The sequence below is a fragment of the Lynx canadensis genome, chromosome E1 (assembly GCF_007474595.2).
Source record: "Lynx canadensis isolate LIC74 chromosome E1, mLynCan4.pri.v2, whole genome shotgun sequence".
NCBI classification, from domain to species: Eukaryota; Metazoa; Chordata; class Mammalia; order Carnivora; family Felidae; genus Lynx; species Lynx canadensis.
This window is the reverse complement of record NC_044316.2, coordinates 16337075-16355560: the sequence shown is the minus strand read 5'-3', so window position 1 is coordinate 16355560 and position 18486 is coordinate 16337075. Positions and strand designations below refer to the sequence as shown.

The 18486-nt window shown below is 40.2% G+C and overlaps 1 protein-coding gene across 1 annotated transcript in view; it reads left to right on the top strand.

Annotated features, from left to right (window-relative positions):
• The window catches only part of EFCAB5 (EF-hand calcium binding domain 5), a 200993-nt gene extending 182813 nt beyond the window's left edge, over window positions 1–18180 (top strand). Inside the window, exons 22-26 of the mRNA XM_030295821.2 lie at window positions 102–205; window positions 2355–2608; window positions 4506–4792; window positions 5398–5494; window positions 17987–18180. Of these exons, the coding sequence (XP_030151681.1) occupies window positions 102–205; window positions 2355–2608; window positions 4506–4792; window positions 5398–5494; window positions 17987–18180 (936 nt within the window). The remainder of the gene's footprint in view (window positions 1–101; window positions 206–2354; window positions 2609–4505; window positions 4793–5397; window positions 5495–17986) is intronic.
• The last annotated feature ends 306 nt before the right edge of the window (window positions 18181–18486 follow it).

Genomic DNA, 18486 nt, shown 5'->3' with positions numbered 1-18486 from the left:
CCTAAAATTTTTCCTCTATTTTTCTGTTCCCCAGACTTCTCTAAAGGGAAAGTAAGGTTTAATTATTTCTCTCTGTGTTGAAATCTCTTCCTGTTTTCAAGGATTCAGACTATGTTTTACGCAATATGATGGTTACAAGGCACCTGGGTCTAACAAAAATCCACAGGAATCCCCCTATCATCTTCAGGAAGACATGCATCTTCAGGTATGAGAAGCATTTTCATGTTTGTTTTGCTCAGCTGCCAAAACACATTCCCCTACTGTGATAGTAGATCTGAGAGACACAGCTTTTGTCCATTATTAGTATACTTAAATCTTACCCTGATAGGTTTTAAAGAAAAATTCCTGTTTGCGTGGGACATGTTAACTCCTTTCCCCTTCAAGTACTTTTTAAAACAGATTTCATTGGTATTTTATATTAAAATTGCATGTTTTAAAGCATGATAGTGTTTTATTTTTCTGTGATGTTTTTTCAAACATGGAATTCAACAAAAATCCACCATGATTGTGAAAAATACATCCATGTCACTTACCAGAGCTCATCATGTTAATGTTAGCTAGCCTGTGGACGTGTATTTTTTTATTTGAAGAAAACAGGCCAGGCAAAGGTGGGGAGGAAGCAGAGAACATTGTCTTTAATAAGTACTCAGCTCTGGGTTACTTTGCATGCCTTTCATCTGTGGGATGCCAGGAACACAAACCGGACAGATGCAAAACTGATCTCAACCAGGGATGCACCTATCACAAAAGGGACTGACTGCTTGTTAGAGGTCAGTGTGGTTGAGTAGGCAGTAATCTATCCCAGTCCGGTAGGCTAATTTGACATTTAAGTACATGTGTTAATTAAATTTTAGTTTGGCCTCATATCTGAATGTTCATTCAGTTTCAACCTCTTTTCCACAGTTATTCCTTGTGCTGGTCGAATTTTATGAGAGTCCTTGCACACCCAGACTCAATCTGGACTCCTGTGTGTAACTTACAACAGGTGCCTCTTGAGGAACTTTGTTGACCAATCAGCTTTATCTTTATGCCTGGAAAGTTTGGCATGATGCTTCATGACTGTGGTTATCATAAAGACACAAAGTGGTGGCTCAGCAGCAGGAAGGAGTGGGAACAGCAAAAAAAAAAAAAAAAAAAGAAAGACACAAAGGACATAATCTTCCCTGGCATTATAGGATTGGTATTATGAGTCATAAATGTGCTTTTTGAGGCTAGGCAAAGCACCAACATTTTTACAAATACCTCAAAAGAATGACATCTGAATGTCAACATAGACTGGAAAGGGGGAAAGAGATGTGTCTATACCTCACTAGAGAAAGAAACCACTACTACATTTCAATGAAAATCTCAGGTCCCTCCAGGGAGCAGTGCTGCTGAGGCCCTACCCAGATCCCTAATATACATTCTGCTAGGGGCTGCACACTGTAGCTTCCTCTGGAGCAGTGCCCTTGAGTGATGGGAGCCCCTTACCTGGCTGTGCATCACAGTTAGGTAAACACTCATCTTACAACACACACCCAAAGATGCATGGTGGAGCCAATGACTGATAAAAGACCTCTCCAAGGTGGGGCAGATTCTTGGCACCATTTGCCTTCCAGAGTACCCCTTAGGATGAGGCTGAGGCTAGCCTTCACATTCTTTTTAAAATTTTTATAAGTTTACTTATTTTTGAGAGAGAGAGAGAGAGCAAGCAGGGGAGGGGCAGAGAGAGAGGGAGACACAGAATCTGAAGGAGGCTCCAGGCTCCGAGCCTGATGCAGGGCTTGAACTCACATTTGAACCCACAAGCAGTAAGATCATGACGCCCAAGGTTGGATGCTTAACCAACTGAGTCGCCCAAGCAGCCCTAGCCTTCACATTCTTAATTAGCTTCTTCTTCCCTCTTCTGCTTTCCTCAGACCCTTACAGGTTTCTGTGGAAAGCACTCCCTCTATAAATCCTTGGCAGAAGCATTCATGTCTCGGTCTCTGCTTCTAGGGAACCTGACCTAACATACTCATCAGTTCTTTCAGGCATTCAACTGGTACTTATTGGACAATATGTAAACAAAAACCAAATACCTTCAGACAAGTAGAAGTATAGCAAAAGATAATAAAACAGAGTAGCAGATGGACAGCGACCTGGGCGCTGCTACTTTATTTAGATTGCTTGGTCAGAGAAGGCTTCTCTCTCTAATGAGTGAGCTGAGAGAGAGAGCTCTGTGAAAGAAAGGGGGGAGCGGTCCAGGCAGATGAAACAAGGGCTGGTGTGGCTGGAGCATCGCTGGCACAAAAGAGCGATTCAGTATGTTTGGGTGGAATGTTACGAGACTGCTGATGTCTTATATCCTTATGCTTATTTGGTTTTGGTTTCAGAGACTTCCTCTTTAAGTGTACAGACACTTCAGAAGTCATTTTGGCCTCTGTCTGTGGAGAGAACCACATAGTAATTCCACTCCGTGAGAGAACGGGAAAGGCCTTAGGAGTTCTTGATTTTAACATTGGAAGGAATAAGATGCTACTGTATCGAGAATTTAAAGATCTGCAGAAAATGATAAAGGTGGTCCAAGCTGCCTGCTACGAAATATTGGGAGAAATATCTGGAGAAATAAAGAAAAACTATATCCTAGGTATTGTGAATGTAAATGTTCTGGATTCATGGGTTTAATAAATTTGGGGGAGGGGCGCCTGGGTGGCGCAGTCGGTTAAGCGTCCGACTTCAGCCAGGTCACGATCTCGCGGTCCGTGAGTTCGAGCCCCGCGTCAGGCTCTGGGCTGATGGCTCGGAGCCTGGAGCCTGTTTCTGATTCTGTGTCTCCCTCTCTCTCTGCCCCTCCCCTGTTCATGCTCTGTCTCTCTCTGTCCCAAAAAAAAAAAAAAAAAAAAAAAAAAAAAAAACGTTGAAAAAAAAATAAATTTGGGGGAATCACAGATTGCAATGAAGGATGCACTTTCTAAAAGGAATTGTTACAGGGGCGCCTGGGTGGCGCAGTCGGTTAAGCGTCCGACTTCAGCCAGGTCACGATCTCACGGTCCGTGAGTTCGAGCCCCGCGTCAGGCTCTGGGCTGATGGCTCGGAGCCTGGAGCCTGTTTCCCATTCTGTGTCTCCCTCTCTCTCTGCCCCTCCCCCGTTCATGCTCTGTCTCTGTCTGTCCCAAAAATAAATAAAAACGTTGAGAAAAAAAAATTTAAAAGGAATTGTTACAATATACAGCAATATACAGCATAAAAGGAATTCCCTCATGCAGTCTTGGGCTGATGAGTGTGGTCTATAAATTAGAGGAAAGGGTATTAAGTCTCATTTTCTTGGCTAGAATCATATGGTTTAGAACTGGAAGGACTCACAAAGGCAATATAGAACTAGCATTTATTAAATGCCTCATCATGTATCAAGCACTTTAAATATGTAATTTCAATTAGTCCTTACCCTAACTCTGTGAGGTGAATGGTGATACCTCATTTCACAGGTGAGGAAAGTGAAGCTCAGAGAAACTAAACAACTCACACCAAATCACACAGTTAGCAAGTGATGAAACCTGGATTTGCACCCCAGTCTGGTGCTCTTTCCACTAGATTACACAGTATTCATTTGCTGGGACAAGTGAATCTTATCTTGTTTTACAGATAAAGAAGCTAAAAACCATCAGAGTTAAGGTCCAATAGGAGCTTAGTGGCAGAACCCAAGACTAGACCCCAGTGCTTGTGATTCCACATCCAATAGGCTGCTCTTAGTACAAAATCAGTTTGGCCATAAGGGAAGGAAGAAGGAAACATGGAGACCTTTGGCTATCTAGAATGGAGTAAATAGAGTAACACTACGTGGGATTAATCTGAGAGGTTTCTTGCCACCAGGTAGGGTGGAGTAGGTAGAAAAAAGAAGAAAATTTATGTTTTTTTGAGCATCCACTATGTACTTACCACTAAGCACTTTTACTTATATCATCTTATTCAATTCCCAGATCACCAGGGAAGTAGGGATCAGCCTATGCTCACAGAAAGGAAAAGGAGGTTCAGAGAGACAAACCTAAGAGTGGGTATTCAACCTGAGGTCCAACTCCAAAACCTGAGTTTTTACCTTTCCTCAAAGCCTCTTCCTGTGAGCTTCACCAGTGTAATTCCATTTCTGCATATTAATTTCATGACTAGAGAAATGAAGATTGTTTTTTTTTTTTTTAATTTTTTTTTTCAACGTTTATTTATTTTTGGGACAGAGAGAGACAGAGCATGAACGGGGGAGGGGCAGAGAGAGAGGGAGACACAGAATCGGAAACAGGCTCCAGGCTCCGAGCCATCAGCCCAGAGCCCGACGCGGGGCTCGAACTCCCGGACCGCGAGATCGTGACCTGGCTGAAGTCGGACGCTTAACCGACTGCGCCACCCAGGCGCCCCTGAAGATTGTTTAAAAGCATAGGATATAGCTGTCTTTTTCCTGGAAAAAAAAAAGTTTACTGTATTATGTTCAGAATGCTATGAAAAACCAATATATGTACTGAACAACAGTGTGAGATGTTACTCTGTTGTTTCAGAGATTGAAAATGTAGGTGAAGTCCAGCGGGCAGGAATTCTCTTTTTCCGAATCATGCTGCAAGAGCTGCAGGAAAGCCTCCAACTGCTTACCTCCTTAGACTTTGTATCACTGTTACTCTATGACTATCATCCTTCGGTAGAGCCCACATACCTGCCAGACACCAAGTCCCAGGAGGTGGAGGCCAACACAAAACTAGTACATGACATCCTGTTAGCAGTTATCTTGTTCATTCATCCAGAGCTGGAATTATCAAGTGACTTCGGAAATTGGGACAAGTGTAAAATGGTAAGTTTTTTTTTTTTTTAAACATTCTTTTTGTTGAAGAATAACCCACACAAGTTTAGGTATACAAATCATAATTGCACAAATCCTAAGAGTAAAAATGCAAGATTTTTTACACAATAAACATTTGTAACCAGCACCTAGCTCAAGAAACAACATTAATGGCACCCCCAAAGCCTTTCTTTGTACCCTCTCCTATCACTTACCCCCCCAAACACACGCACATTTTCTCACTCACCCCAAGAGTGACCAGAATCCTGACTCCTAACACTGTAGATTGGTTTTGCCTGTTTTAAAATTTACATTAATGGGGGCTCCTGGGTGGCTCAGTCAGTCGAGCATCTGACGACTTCAGCTCAGGTCATGATCTCACGGCTTGTGGATTCAAGCCTTGCATCTGGCTCTGTGCTGACAGCTTAGAGCCTGGAGCCTGCTTTGGATTCTGTGTCTCTCTCTGCCCTCCCCTGCTCACACTCTGGGTGTGTCTCTCTCCCAAAAATAAACATTAAAAATTTTTTTTTAATTTACAGAAATGGAATTATGTAAACTCATGAATTGGATACTCTCACTTGCTGATGCTCCCATAACTTTTATTCTTTTGTTCACAGTATGTTAACAGACACTTTGTCGCGAACATTTGTGCCTTTGATCCAACTGCTAGGCATGTGGAAGTTAATTTAAAGCTCATTGGTGAATATATCAGAGGTAAATTTACACTTCATTGTGTTCGAAATCTAACAGCAATAAAACATAGTTACAATTCAAATATTCAGATATTTTTATCACAATAAAGCAAGTGCCTCATAAGTTCAATTTTTAGGAAAAATAGTTCTGATGGTAATCCTCTACAGGGAGGAACACTATAATCGAGTGCATTACCCAAAGTCACTGTCTATGCCACACGTTTGAGAATTCAGAATCATGTTCATCTCCCACTTTATTGACTACATGTGCATTATTTACTAAAAAACAATAGAGGATATGGGCTGCAGTGAGGAAAAGAAACAAGTACATTAAGGAAAAAGGCTATTACTATCTTTGGGTTTCAATGAAGAACCAAAGAAAATGATAGATCATGAGACTTTATACGCGAGTAATGTAGACTTTTTGGAGAAGCAGAATCACCAGAAATCAGAGTAGGGGAGCTCCCAGGTTGGAAAAGGTGATGAACTCTTTGGCCACAGAGAACTGACCACATATAAGAGTAAATATCCAGAGTGAAATAGGTGAAGGGATTTTCTTTATTTCAAATTTGTACTGAAATTCTAGTTGGTTCACATATTTGGTAAAATTGGTTTCAGGTGTAGAAGTTAGTGATTCATCACTTACCTATCACATCCAGTGCTCCTCACAAGTGCCCTCCTTAATACCCATTAGGTGAAGGGGCTGAGGAGTGTATAAAATTGTGGAATCACTATATGGCGCACTTGAAACTAATACAACACCATATATTAGCTACACTGGAATTAAAATTAAAAAAAATATATCTATACATATATAGGCATACATTCTTCCATGGGTGTATGTTATCCCACCAGAGACCTCAGGCCATTTGTGCGAATGTACCAGTTAGGAAGAAATTTAAAGTTTGTATCTATTTTGTTACTGATGAAAAACTAACCATCAGTTGGGAAAATGGCTCTGTAGAAGTTTTTTACTAAACCTGTCCCTTTCCTCCCCTTCCACCTTTCCAACTCTCTGTAGAGACTCTGGACTAAGTCAGAAGGGTTTCTAGACTTTTGTGATGTGCATATTATGCCAAGAGGCTGAGAACCAAAGAAAGTCTGAGAAGAGGAAGGAAACCACACTCCTCAGGGTGTCTCTGGCAGTGGAAGCATGTAGCAGTGAGCCAGGGCAGATAGATGAAGGGGAGAGATCGAATCACCTAGGAAAGCAAGATACTCTCAGAAGTTTGGGAATGCTAGAGAACAGGAGAGAACATGACATTCAAATAAAAGTTAAGATTAGAATTTCTGGGGTGCCTGTGTGGCTCAGTCAGTTAAGCATCTGTAAGCATCTGACTCTTGATCTGGGCTCAGGTCATGATCTCATGGGTTTGTGAGTCTGAGCCCTGCATCAAGCTCTGGGCTGAAGGTGTGGAGCCTGCTTGGGATTCTCTCTCCCTCTCTCTCTGCCCTTTCTCTCTCTCTCTCTCTCTCTCAGAATAAATAAATCAACTTAAAAAAATAAAGATTAGAATGTGTATTTGGAATGGCTTCTGTAGCCTCATGACTCTGGGCTGATTCATGGGAGCCTCTGAATTTATAGATGTCACAGGTATCACTTCTTTTAAGGTGCTATTCAAGAGAAATTATAATAAGAGCAAAACCAAAGATTAAAACTTGTTTAACTCTATCCTTGTCTACACTTGTTCCATACTTGTTCACTCACTGTTCACTGAAGACTTAAAAATCCAGAAGAAACATCTCTGTGTCAGTGCCTGCTTGCTGCTTCTCCCTTTAAGGTAGATTTAGTCCCCACCATGAGCACCAGTAGGCCCTTCCCCTCCACGTGCGACCTGAGTCCCTGCTCCACTTCGTAGACCCCAACATGCCAGCCCCTTGGCCTAGAGCCAGACCCTGCTAGTAGGGTCACTGGTGTCCTCTCAGACTGCTGTTTCACCTTCTCGGGCAAGGACACAGGCGCTCACCACTGAAAAATCTAGTCCTTTTGTCAGATGGGAGCTGGGGATGAGGAGCAAGCCCCACAACTCCCCATCTTGCAAGTGTGTTCAGGATTTGGCTCTCACCCTCAATTAGCTCATCTCCAGACAAAGACATCTTCTGTAACATTGTCCCAATGCTTTATGGGAATCTTTTCAGTTCAGGTTCCACCTCTGATTTGCCTACCAGAACTAACTCCTATAGTCATATGCAGCTCCTTTGTTTGGGTAAACATGCAAATTTCTGCCTCCTCTCCTCTCCTTTCAACTGTGCTAGCCAATTCCTGAGCAGCCTTGATCGCCAAAGCTTCCACCACTTTCTCTTTTCCAACAGTGTCCTCAGGTGGCAGGAATTCCAACTGCAGTTAACACAGCTGGATTCAGCCAGAACCCTAATAGCCCTCAGGCCCCCCTTCTACCACCACTGCCAAACATTTAGCATTATAGCAGTCTCTGCTGCAATCAAGAAAGTTCATAGGCCACCCAGACACCAACTCTCTCTCCTTCAGATGCAACTGTATTAGGAAATTGTAAGCTCTCCATTTAGGGAAAGAAGGGGAACTCACGGGGGCACCTTTCTGTTTGTGCCTGAAAGAGAAGAGCCTCTGGCAGGGCAATTTGTGGCTCAAAATTTATCTGAGCCTTCTAGCAGTGTTAACTAAAGCCCCAGTCAACAACACTACCTAGCATGAAATACCACCAACAGTGGTCATTTCTGCCCAGGTTGGGGAGGGACTGTTAACACAGCTCCTAACCCACCAAGCCTTTCAAACTAATGATTTTGCCAAGAAGATAAAATCAGGGCTGGTGATGTGTCTACACTTTCTTAGGACTTCTGCTGTCAACTATCACCCTACTTCATCCTAGTTCTAGAAAGGAATATATATTTTTTTAATGTCTTAGAAAAGGTACACTTTATTTTTTATTTTTTTTAATTTTCCCCAGTTATTATTGAGATATAATGACATATAACATTGTATTAGTTTAAGGTATGCAACATAATGATTTGATATATCTACATATTGAGAAATGGTCACCACCAGTAGGTTTAGTCAACATCCATTACCTCACATAATTAAAAGATTTGGGGGGGGCGGCACCTGGGTGGCTCATTTGGTTAAGCGTCTGCCTCTTGATTTTGGCTCAGGCCATGATCTCCCAGTTCATGAGATTGAGCCCCGCTGATATTCTTTCCCTCTCCCTCTGCTTCTCCCCTGTTCCTTCTCTCTCTCTCTCTCTCTCCCTTCCCCCCCCCCCCAAGTAAATAAACATTTTTTTAATTAAAAGATTTTTTTCTTGTGATGAGAACCTTTAAAATGTACTCTCTTAGAAACTTTCATATATACAGTATAGTATTGTTCACTATAATCACAAGGCTGTACATTACATTCCCAGAATTTATTTATCTTATAACTGGCAGTTTGTACCTTTTGACCACCTTTGCACATAGCCCCTGTCTCTGGTAACCACCAATTCATGCTCTGTTTCTGAGTTCAGTTTTTTTAGATTCCACATGCAAGTGAGATCGTACAGTACTTGACTTTGTCTGACTTTTTTTCACTCATCATAATGACTTCAGGGCCATCCATGTTGCAAATGACAGGATTTCCTTATTTTTATGGCTGAATAATATTCGTTGTATATATGTACACCACATTTTCTTCATCCATCCAAGTCTTGGATGTTTTCATGTCTTGGATATTATAAATAATACTGCAATAAACATGGGGGTGCAGATATCCCTTTGAGACAGTGATTTCTTTTCCTTCAGATATATACCCAAAAGTGGAATTGCTGGATCATATGGTAGTTCTATTTTTAGTATTTTGAGGAACCTCCATATTGTTTTTTACAATGGTTCTACCAATTTACCTTCCCTACAGTGTGCAAGGGTTCTATTTTCTCCATATCCTCATCAATATTTGTCATTTCTTGAATTTTTGATAACAGCCATTCTAACAGGTGTGATATGATATCTCATTGTGGTTTTGATTTGCATCAAAAGGGGTATTTTATATTCTGGTGGAATTCCAGGCAGCTGAATCCCACCTTTAGATTGAGGCTGTCATCTATGAAGGAGTATTGGACAGCTTTGTTCAGCAAGCTTGGCGTCCTAAGGCTGTGCCATTCATTGCATGTGAATGTTGCTGACATACTTTCCTGTAAGGGAACCCAGTGCCTCCAGTGACCCCTGGACCAGGACCCAGACAGCTGTGCATGCAGTAGTGCACCAACAACCTCTGTCACTCTGCCTAAAGCACTTCCAGTAGTTGTCCTCTTCTTCCTGAAGACCCATGACCTGACCACCTTCTCAAGGATCTATTTTCCCCACTCCACTTTGGACCTATGCTGCCAACTTTGCCTGCTCTTTCTGTAGGGTGTCCCATACCTGTCCCATGTCCCCATCCCAGGGGGTTAGACACATGTTATCTACCGGGAAATGTTATCAGACTTGGAAGCAAGAAGAATGATCTCTCATTTCAAGTGTGACCAGAATCACTTTGCTCTCTAGAGCCTGTATTTCTGCCAAGTGGCCATACTTCCTCCCCAAGCCTAAATCCAAGGGTCTCTAAGTCTATAGATGCTGGTCTCTGCAGGAGTTCCCCTGCAGGAGCCCTAGAGCTCCTCCTCTGCCAAAGCAGCCAGATAGATGTGCTATTACCATCTATAAAGAAATTCACCAGCTTCCTCAAAAAAAAACACCACCGTGATCCACCAGAGATGGCAATGGAGGGAGATGACCCACCATCATGGGGGAAGGACTGCTGGACTCACAACCCTGATTAACTGTCTTCAAGATTCACCTTCCCCAGGCAATCTTTCCCTAAGCACTACTGCCACCATCGTGGTGGCTCTAGCAATTGCTATTCTCTATCTCCCTCCATTGCAAGAGTGGGACAAGCCTCTCCTTCATTCCTCATGGCACAGCTGAAGATGAGATAGGAACCTTTAATAAGACACTACCAACTTTCCACAAATAAGAAATGTGAACACAGCACTGAACTGAATATGCAACTGTGATCATATGCCTGGTTCTTTTAAACAAGTCAAAGTAAAATGAACAAGATACCAAGAATATTGTTTTGTCCTATTAATTTGGACCCTCTATATACCCTCATTGGTTTGGATTTAGTTACAGTTCTCTACCACCTTCTTAGACTTGGTTTCTTGGGTGGTGATTCCTTCTGAGATTTGTTGTTTTCCCACCTGCAATCACAGTTAGACCTGGGTTAAACAGGGAGCCTTGAGGGTGCCTTTTATGAGATGCTCACCAGATTTCAGGCTCTAGAGGAGGAAACATCCATTTAGTTTCAGAATAGATTCCTTTTGTTCTGGCAAATACCTCTTAAAAGGCGTTGTATGAAAGATATTGGAGAAGCACTCAACTCACACACTGTCTGGGAAACTAGTTTAGGGTTCAGTAAAGACCTGGGGCCTGGATGCTTGACCCATTTCCCATGCATGCAGACCCTTTCCATCTCTAGTCCAAGTCATCCTGGGGGAAAAAAGAAAGAAAAAAAATCAAATCATCAATTCTCTTTTTGCTTTTGGTTTTAAATTTTGAAGTTTTCCAACAGTTGTTATTGAAATTAGAGAAACAACATGGTTTTATTTATCTAGGTACCATCACTGATGCTTTAATATCCAATAAGTTCTGTTAAAAATCAGTTTAATGAGAACCTTTTTCTATTTAAGGCTAAGATATTTTTCCAGATTTCCTTGACACAGTTTTTTTTTTTTTCATTTTAGTGGATGTTAAATAATCTTTTATCTCAAAGGAGTATAAAAATTATATTTTTTTAAAGTATTTTAAAAGGTCAACTGGAACTAAAAGCCTTCTAACAAAAGAGTCATTAGCCCATCCCTCTTCTCTCTTCTCAGTCTCCCCAGGTCCCCTCATCAGAGGCCATTCTTTTTGACTCTTTTGACTATTTCTTCTGGCATGTGCACATTTCTGTCTTTTTAATACTGTAGAGCATTGCTATCTTTTCATTCCTCAATTTTAAACCTCGTCAACTGATTTCCTCTTATTATAGATGAAAGTTGAGTTCTGTTGTACCACCATTCTCTTATCCTGTCCTCCCAATGTAATTATAATATCATTTGGAGTTAAATCAAAATGCATTGTTTACATGATTTTGCCTATGCAAATATGATCCACAGCTGAACATATAACATATTTTGGTTGCTCCTTTTTCACTCTTTGTCTTTCCTGAAGTAAATAATTCACTTTTATTTTTTTTTTATTTATTTAAAAAGTTTTTTTAATGTCTATTCATTTTTGAGAGACAGAGACAGAGCGTGAGCCGGGGGAGGGGCAGAGAGAGATGGAGACACAGAATCCGAAGCAGCCTCCAGGCTCTGAGCTGTCAGCACAGAGCCCGACGCGGGGCTGAAACCCACGAACTGTGAGATCAGGACCTGAGCCGAAGTCGGAAGCTTAACCAACTGAGCCCCCAGGGGCCCCTTAGTTTTATTATTTTTTTTTTAATTTTTTTTTCAACGTTTTTTAATTTATTTTGGGACAGAGAGAGACAGAGCATGAACGTGGGAGGGGCAGAGAGAGAGGGAGACACAGAATCGGAAACAGGCTCCAGGCTCCGAGCCATCAGCCCAGAGCCTGACGCGGGGCTCGAACTCACGGACCGCGAGATCGTGACCTGGCTGAAGTCGGACGCTTAACCGACTGCGCCACCCAGGCGCCCCAGTTTTATTTTTTAAATTCCTAAATTTTCTTTGTATTTCTTGACAATCCCCACCCCATCCATTTTGTCTCTCCATATAATTTCCCTTGGGGGAAGTTTTATCAGGTAATTTTTTTTAGTTCCATTTTTTTTTTTTTTTTTTTTTTTTTGCCTTGAAGCCATCCCTTCTAGAGATCTTGATTCTCCTTCTATCTGGGGTCTTCCCCCACCCAGATCTGCTACTCAGTTGCCTTCCTGAAATCCATTTTGCTGCTATCATAGGAAATTACTTTGCCTTGCTCTGAGGTAGCGTATCTCTTGTAGTTTTCTGAGAAAGAGTGTGTGAATGGTAAATTTTTTGAGACTTTCATGTCTGAAAATGTTTTTATTCAACCCTCATATTTGATTTTTAGTTTCCCAGGGAACATAATCTTGAAGACAATGACCCGTTGTCTTTTTTGAGAAACTGAGATTATAATTCATATACCACAAATTTCACCAATTTATCCTGTACCATTCAGTAGTTTTTAGTATATTCATAAAGTTTTGCAAACATCACCACTAATTTTGGAATATTTTCATCACTTGGAAAAGAAACCCAGCACCCATTAGCTGTTCTATTCTTTGCCCCTCCCTACCCCTACCCCTGGCAACCACTAATCTACTTTCTGTCTCTAGGATTTGCCTATTCTAGACATTGCATATAAATGGAGTCATACAAGGTGGATTCTTTCACTTAGCATAATGTTTCAAGGTTCATCTTTGGTCTATGTATCAATACTTCATTCTTTTATTATGGCTGAATAATACTCTATTATATGGATATAGCACATTTTATTTATCCATTTATCAGTTGATGGAGACATGTGGTTTGTTCCTACTTTTTGGCTATTGTATATAATGCTGCTATGAACATTTGTTTACAAGTTTTTGTGTGAGCATATGCTTTATTTTGAGAGACAGGGAGGAAGGGAGGGTGTGAGTGGGGGAGGCAGAGAGAGAGGGAGAGAGAGAGAATCCTAAGTGGGCTCCGTGCTGTCAGCACAGAGCCGGATGCAGGGACTGAACCCACAAACCGTGAGATCATGACCTGAGCCGAAATTGAGTCTGACACTTAACTCATTGAGCCACCTGGGCACCCCAACAATAATTATTTTTTGAAGTTTTTTCTTCCCTGTTGTTTCTCCTTTCTTTCTGTTTTTAGTGTTTTTGTCTGTATCTCATTTCTACATCACACCACTGGGCAACTTCCTCTCCCCAACACTAGAAATTTATTTCTCAAAGGGGATAACATAGAAGGTCTCTGGACTGGGGGACATCAGACACAGTTGAGAGGGAGAGAACCAGAGTGAAAACTGGGAGATTATGAGTGTGTTTACTGAATATAGAGCCCTCTGTAAGCTTCCTCGACAAAGCTCCAAACAAAAAGGAGGAAACAAAAGGATAAACAGCTGATACCTGTACTTATGGGGTGTAAGAAAAATACTATAGGACTTTTGTTTGTAATTATTGCCTATTGCCCATCACTGCCTACTTTGTTTTAAAATGAATGATTTATAAATAAATATACATGTATTGGGGCTCATGCTCAATATTTGTTACTGATGAAAGTACATAATTAGAGTTCAGAGTCTACTGCATTAAACTATGAATTTTTGTAAAGCAAATTGCATTGATTTCAATTCTCACATTAAAAAAAAAGTTTATTTATTTTGAGAGAAAGAGAGGGAGAGAATGAGGTCGGGAGGAGCAGAGAGAGAGTGGGAGAATCCCAAGTGGGGCTCATACCCATGAACGGTGAGGTTATGACTGGGCAGAAACCAAGAGTCAGATGCTCAACCAACTGAGCCACCCAGGCGCCCCTCTCATATTTGATTTATAGATATATCATGAAAAAAAAGCGCCAATACAATGTGATATTGTAAGGAAATTATACCAACAGAAATGAAACTAATATGCCTGCAAGAACACAATGTTCAGTCTGGAACAAACTTCTACCCAACTTTGGATAATTTGAGAAAAAAATGTGTTTTTACCTCCCCATTTAACATTGATCCTAGAAGCAGCACTCTACAGTACATTTTGGATCACTTTAAGTTAATGATAACATAGTAAGTGCCTGAAAGCCATGGCCAATATGGGTGTTCTGACCTACTTAAGAACTGACTGAAACATGCACACACATGATCTTTTAGCTATAGGATGTTGTAGGACATTCAGCCCATTGCATGTGGCAGTAATGTTAAAAGGTGGCACAAGGTATACAAAACAATAGAAATAAAGGAACTAAAACTAAGAACTAAGGCCAAGGAGAGAAGCATTCAAGAAATACTTGGGTTATTAGTTGAAAGGAGCAGTTATACTTTGACTTTTGAACTTGATGCTTAAGTACTTCATTATTTTTGCTTTGCCCATCTTTCTAATTGCCTATAATTCCCAAAAGGGGATTTTACTAATCTAGTGTTAAAACAGAGATCTGTAAAGGGAGTTTGAATTAGAAATATCCTGGACTATCCCACAGCTTTCAGCAAAATCAATTCCTTATGTAATTAAAAGTTTGATTAAACTAGAACCTACAAAAATACCATTAAATGTTTTTGAGTTAATAGGTTTATAAACAGATTCAAGGGTTTGACCCAGCAATTCTTTTAGCTCAGATTTCCTCCAATAATTTACTATAAGCTTTACCAAGGCAAAGCAAAACAAAAAACAAAAAACAAAAAAACAAAACAAAACAAAAACCCATAATTTCTAACTAGTTAGAAAAGAAACAAATTGGTCTGTTTGAAAGAATTACCAAACCTGTGCAATCTGGCTCTTGTCATCTGCCAAGCGGCAAAATCTGGCGTCCATCCACCACGAGAGGGCAGTAGCGCTCAACCGTTGTTAATGGGAACCCAACAGAGCCAAGGAGGCTTCCTTAGAGAAATCATTACAGCTGTTGTTAACACATCACTCACTGGAAAACGCAGGCAAACAGGAACCACAACCCAGATAGGTTCAGAGCTTCTGTCCTGGGTAACAATAAGACAGGAAATAAGCAACAGGGGCTTGTGAAAGGGAGAGGCCTCCCTCCCCCTCCTCATGTCCTTGAGTCACCGTGGAGATGGCCGACTAGCTTAATAATGGCTGCAGATAGGGGTCTGTTTCATTTGGATGTTGAGATAAAAACGCTGTGGCAGGCAGGCAGGCATCAATGGAACAGAGCTCTTAATGGGGATTTGGAAAGGGCAGAAAGAATAAAAACTGTGGGGTGCAGCAGAGCCGGTATCTCAGAAAATGAATTAGGTTTGGTTTTAGGTGTGTTCTAGGATGAACTTTAGATTCATAACACTGGAACGTTAAGATAATCAAAGTAATCTTTCCAGCCTATAGCATTACTTTGTAAAGTTTCCAGGAAGTGAATTAATAAAAAAAGGAATCAATTACAACTAGTGCACCTCAATATTTTAAGTATGTATGTGGATTGGTCTGGGATTGCCCAGAACTTGAGATAAATCAGATATTTGTACTATGCTCTCATGACCACCATCTGTTTTTGTTTTATTCATTTGTTACTGAGCTATAATCTGAAAAGACTTTTAATATTTGAAAGACCTAATTTAACCATTCTGTAATTTAATGTTGTTTCAACATTTACTGAACAGTTACAACCGAGAGAAAAGACAGTGCCTCTGTGTGTGTTGAAAGAAAAAGTTTTAGAAAATTGTACCTCCATGTTTTAAATCAGCCTCAAATAAAAATTGAGACTTGTGAATGTTTCCCAGTTTTTACGTGCCTTTCATATCTTGTATTGTACTTTTGTTGAAGTCAAAACTTTGAAATCATAGAAAGGCTAAATCTAATTCAGGGAATCTTGTTCCTTCATAGAAAGAAAGGATAGAATATAGGGAAATAAAATGTTCTGTCATTCTTTTTTTTTAAGTTTATTTATTTATTTTGAGAGAGAGGAGGGGAGGGGCAGAGAGAGGAGAGAGAGAATCCCAAGCAGGCTCTGCATTGCCAGCGCTGAGCCCGATACAGGGCTCGAACTCATGAACTGTGAGATCATGATCTGAGCCAAAATCAAGAGTTGGATGCTTAACCGACTGAACCACTCAGGTGTCCCTGTTATCCTTTTTTTAAAATTTTATTTTAGAGAGAGAGAGTGCAAGCAGGGGGAAAGGTGCAGATGGAGAGAGAGAGAGAGAGAGAGAGAGAGAGAGAGAGAGAGAGAGAGAGAATTCTAAGCAGGCTCCATGCTCAGCACAGAGCCAGACACAAGACTTGATCCCAAGATCCTGGATCATGACCTGAGCTGAAATAAAGATTCAGATACTTAACCAACTGAGCACCCAGGCACCCCGTTCTGTCATTCTAATACAGATCCATGAAGGACATACTTGTCATTAATGAGCCATTGGATATAAGATGACATTTAAAAACTCTTATTCAATTATAAGTATCACTTAATGGTTTATTCAACTCAAATTAGCAAACATTTATTGGATTAGTCACTGTGGTAGACATAAGAAGTAACAAAAATGAATAAAACATCGAGCTAATGGTGAGAGGCACCTGAAAGAAATATTGTTTTAGCAGCTACTCTGTGACAGATTTTTAAATATCTTTTCTTATTAATCCTCATAACAGTTCTGAGGTGTTATCCCTGTTTTGTAGAAGAAGAAACAGGCTAACACCAATTAAGTGGCCTGCTGAAGGTCACAGAACTAGTTGGGGTAGTGCCAAGATTGAAACCCAGATATGTTCAATTTTAAAGTATATTCTCTTTTCATTGGACCATTCTATCTGGATATTAGTCACTGACTCCTGGGAAAAAGTAACTTTTATGAATGGCAGTTTAATAGTTTACAATTTAACAAATGAAACATATGGTGTGCAGTTATTACATATTTTAAAATAAATTTTAATTAGGAAAAAGTTTAAACATAGAAATTACAGGGGTGCCTGGCTGGCTCAGTTGGAAGAGCATGAGACTCTTGATCTCTGGGTCCTGAGTTCCAGCCCCACGTTGGGTGTAGAGTTTACAAACCAAAGTTAGAGACTAACACCTGTGTAGTCATTACAGAGCCATATTCTGTATCCAATCTGAATGTTATACATGTTTGAGTCAGACTTTTTTTTTTTTAATTTTAATGTTTATTTTTTGAGAGTGAGACAGAGCACAAGCAGGGTGGGGAGGAGGGAGCAGAGAGACACAGAATCTGAAGCTGGCTCCAGGCTCTAAGCTGCTAATGCAGAGCCCCATGCAGGGCTCAAACCCACAAACCATGAGATTGTGACCTGAGCCAAAGTCAGATACTTAACCAACTGAGCCACCCAGCTGCCCTGAGTCAGACATTTTTAAAGAAATAAAACATTAGAGAAATAGTTGAGACTTTCTACCTCTCCTTGATCCCTCCCATTCTCTTTTTTTCCTCTCTAGAGCTAAGACTATTATGAATTTGATGTTTATCAGTTTTATGCATGATTCCTTACTTTTACTTACATGTTTATGAATCCATAAACAATACAAAATTATTTTGCAGTGTTTTAAATTATATTTTAATTGTATCCAAAAGAACATATTATTCTACAACTTGCTTTTTGTGATAATACGTTCTGAGATTTATCCACAATGGAATGTGTAGCTTTAGTTCTTTATTCATTAAATGCTATGCAATATTCTCTTATATGAATGTATCAAAATTTATTTATCCATTTTCTTATAATTATACATTTAAACAAAATTCTGCCATGGTTTTGATTCAAAGCATATCTGATGAACTTTCATCATAATACTGGAACTTATATATTTTAATAATAAAGGTACAAAACTATCCATACTAACTTTTTTTTTTCTTGGTATAGATCATTCTCGAATTGAAGTATGGAAGTTTGGTAATAGTGTCATCGAATACCTATACCACTGGGCACACATCTGTTTAACTCTCATGGAGCTAAGCAAAAAAACAAGTAGTGCTATTGCACCCCCATTGCCCTCCAAAACGGACTCCTATGTGTATGCAAAAATGCCAAAGGGAAGCTTGCCAGGGAAATGCTAATGAATTGGTACTGTATTCAGGCTATTTTTGTCATGTTCAGTTTTGCTTGTTAACTATAAAATATCTTCAATTGGAAAGGAGTGTCGCATAGACATATTTTGCTCCTAGACATTGACCTCAGCATTTTCCAAAACGAAAATGCTACCTAAGGAGAAATTTGATCTAAAAAATATCCAGTTAAGGTAGCCATAACCAAATGCATGTTATAGGATATATTGAAAAGTTTCCTTTTAGTTTTAGCTTTGTATCTGCCGTGGGACTATTGTGGTTACTTGGGTAGAATTATTTCAACTCTTTAAAGGTGCA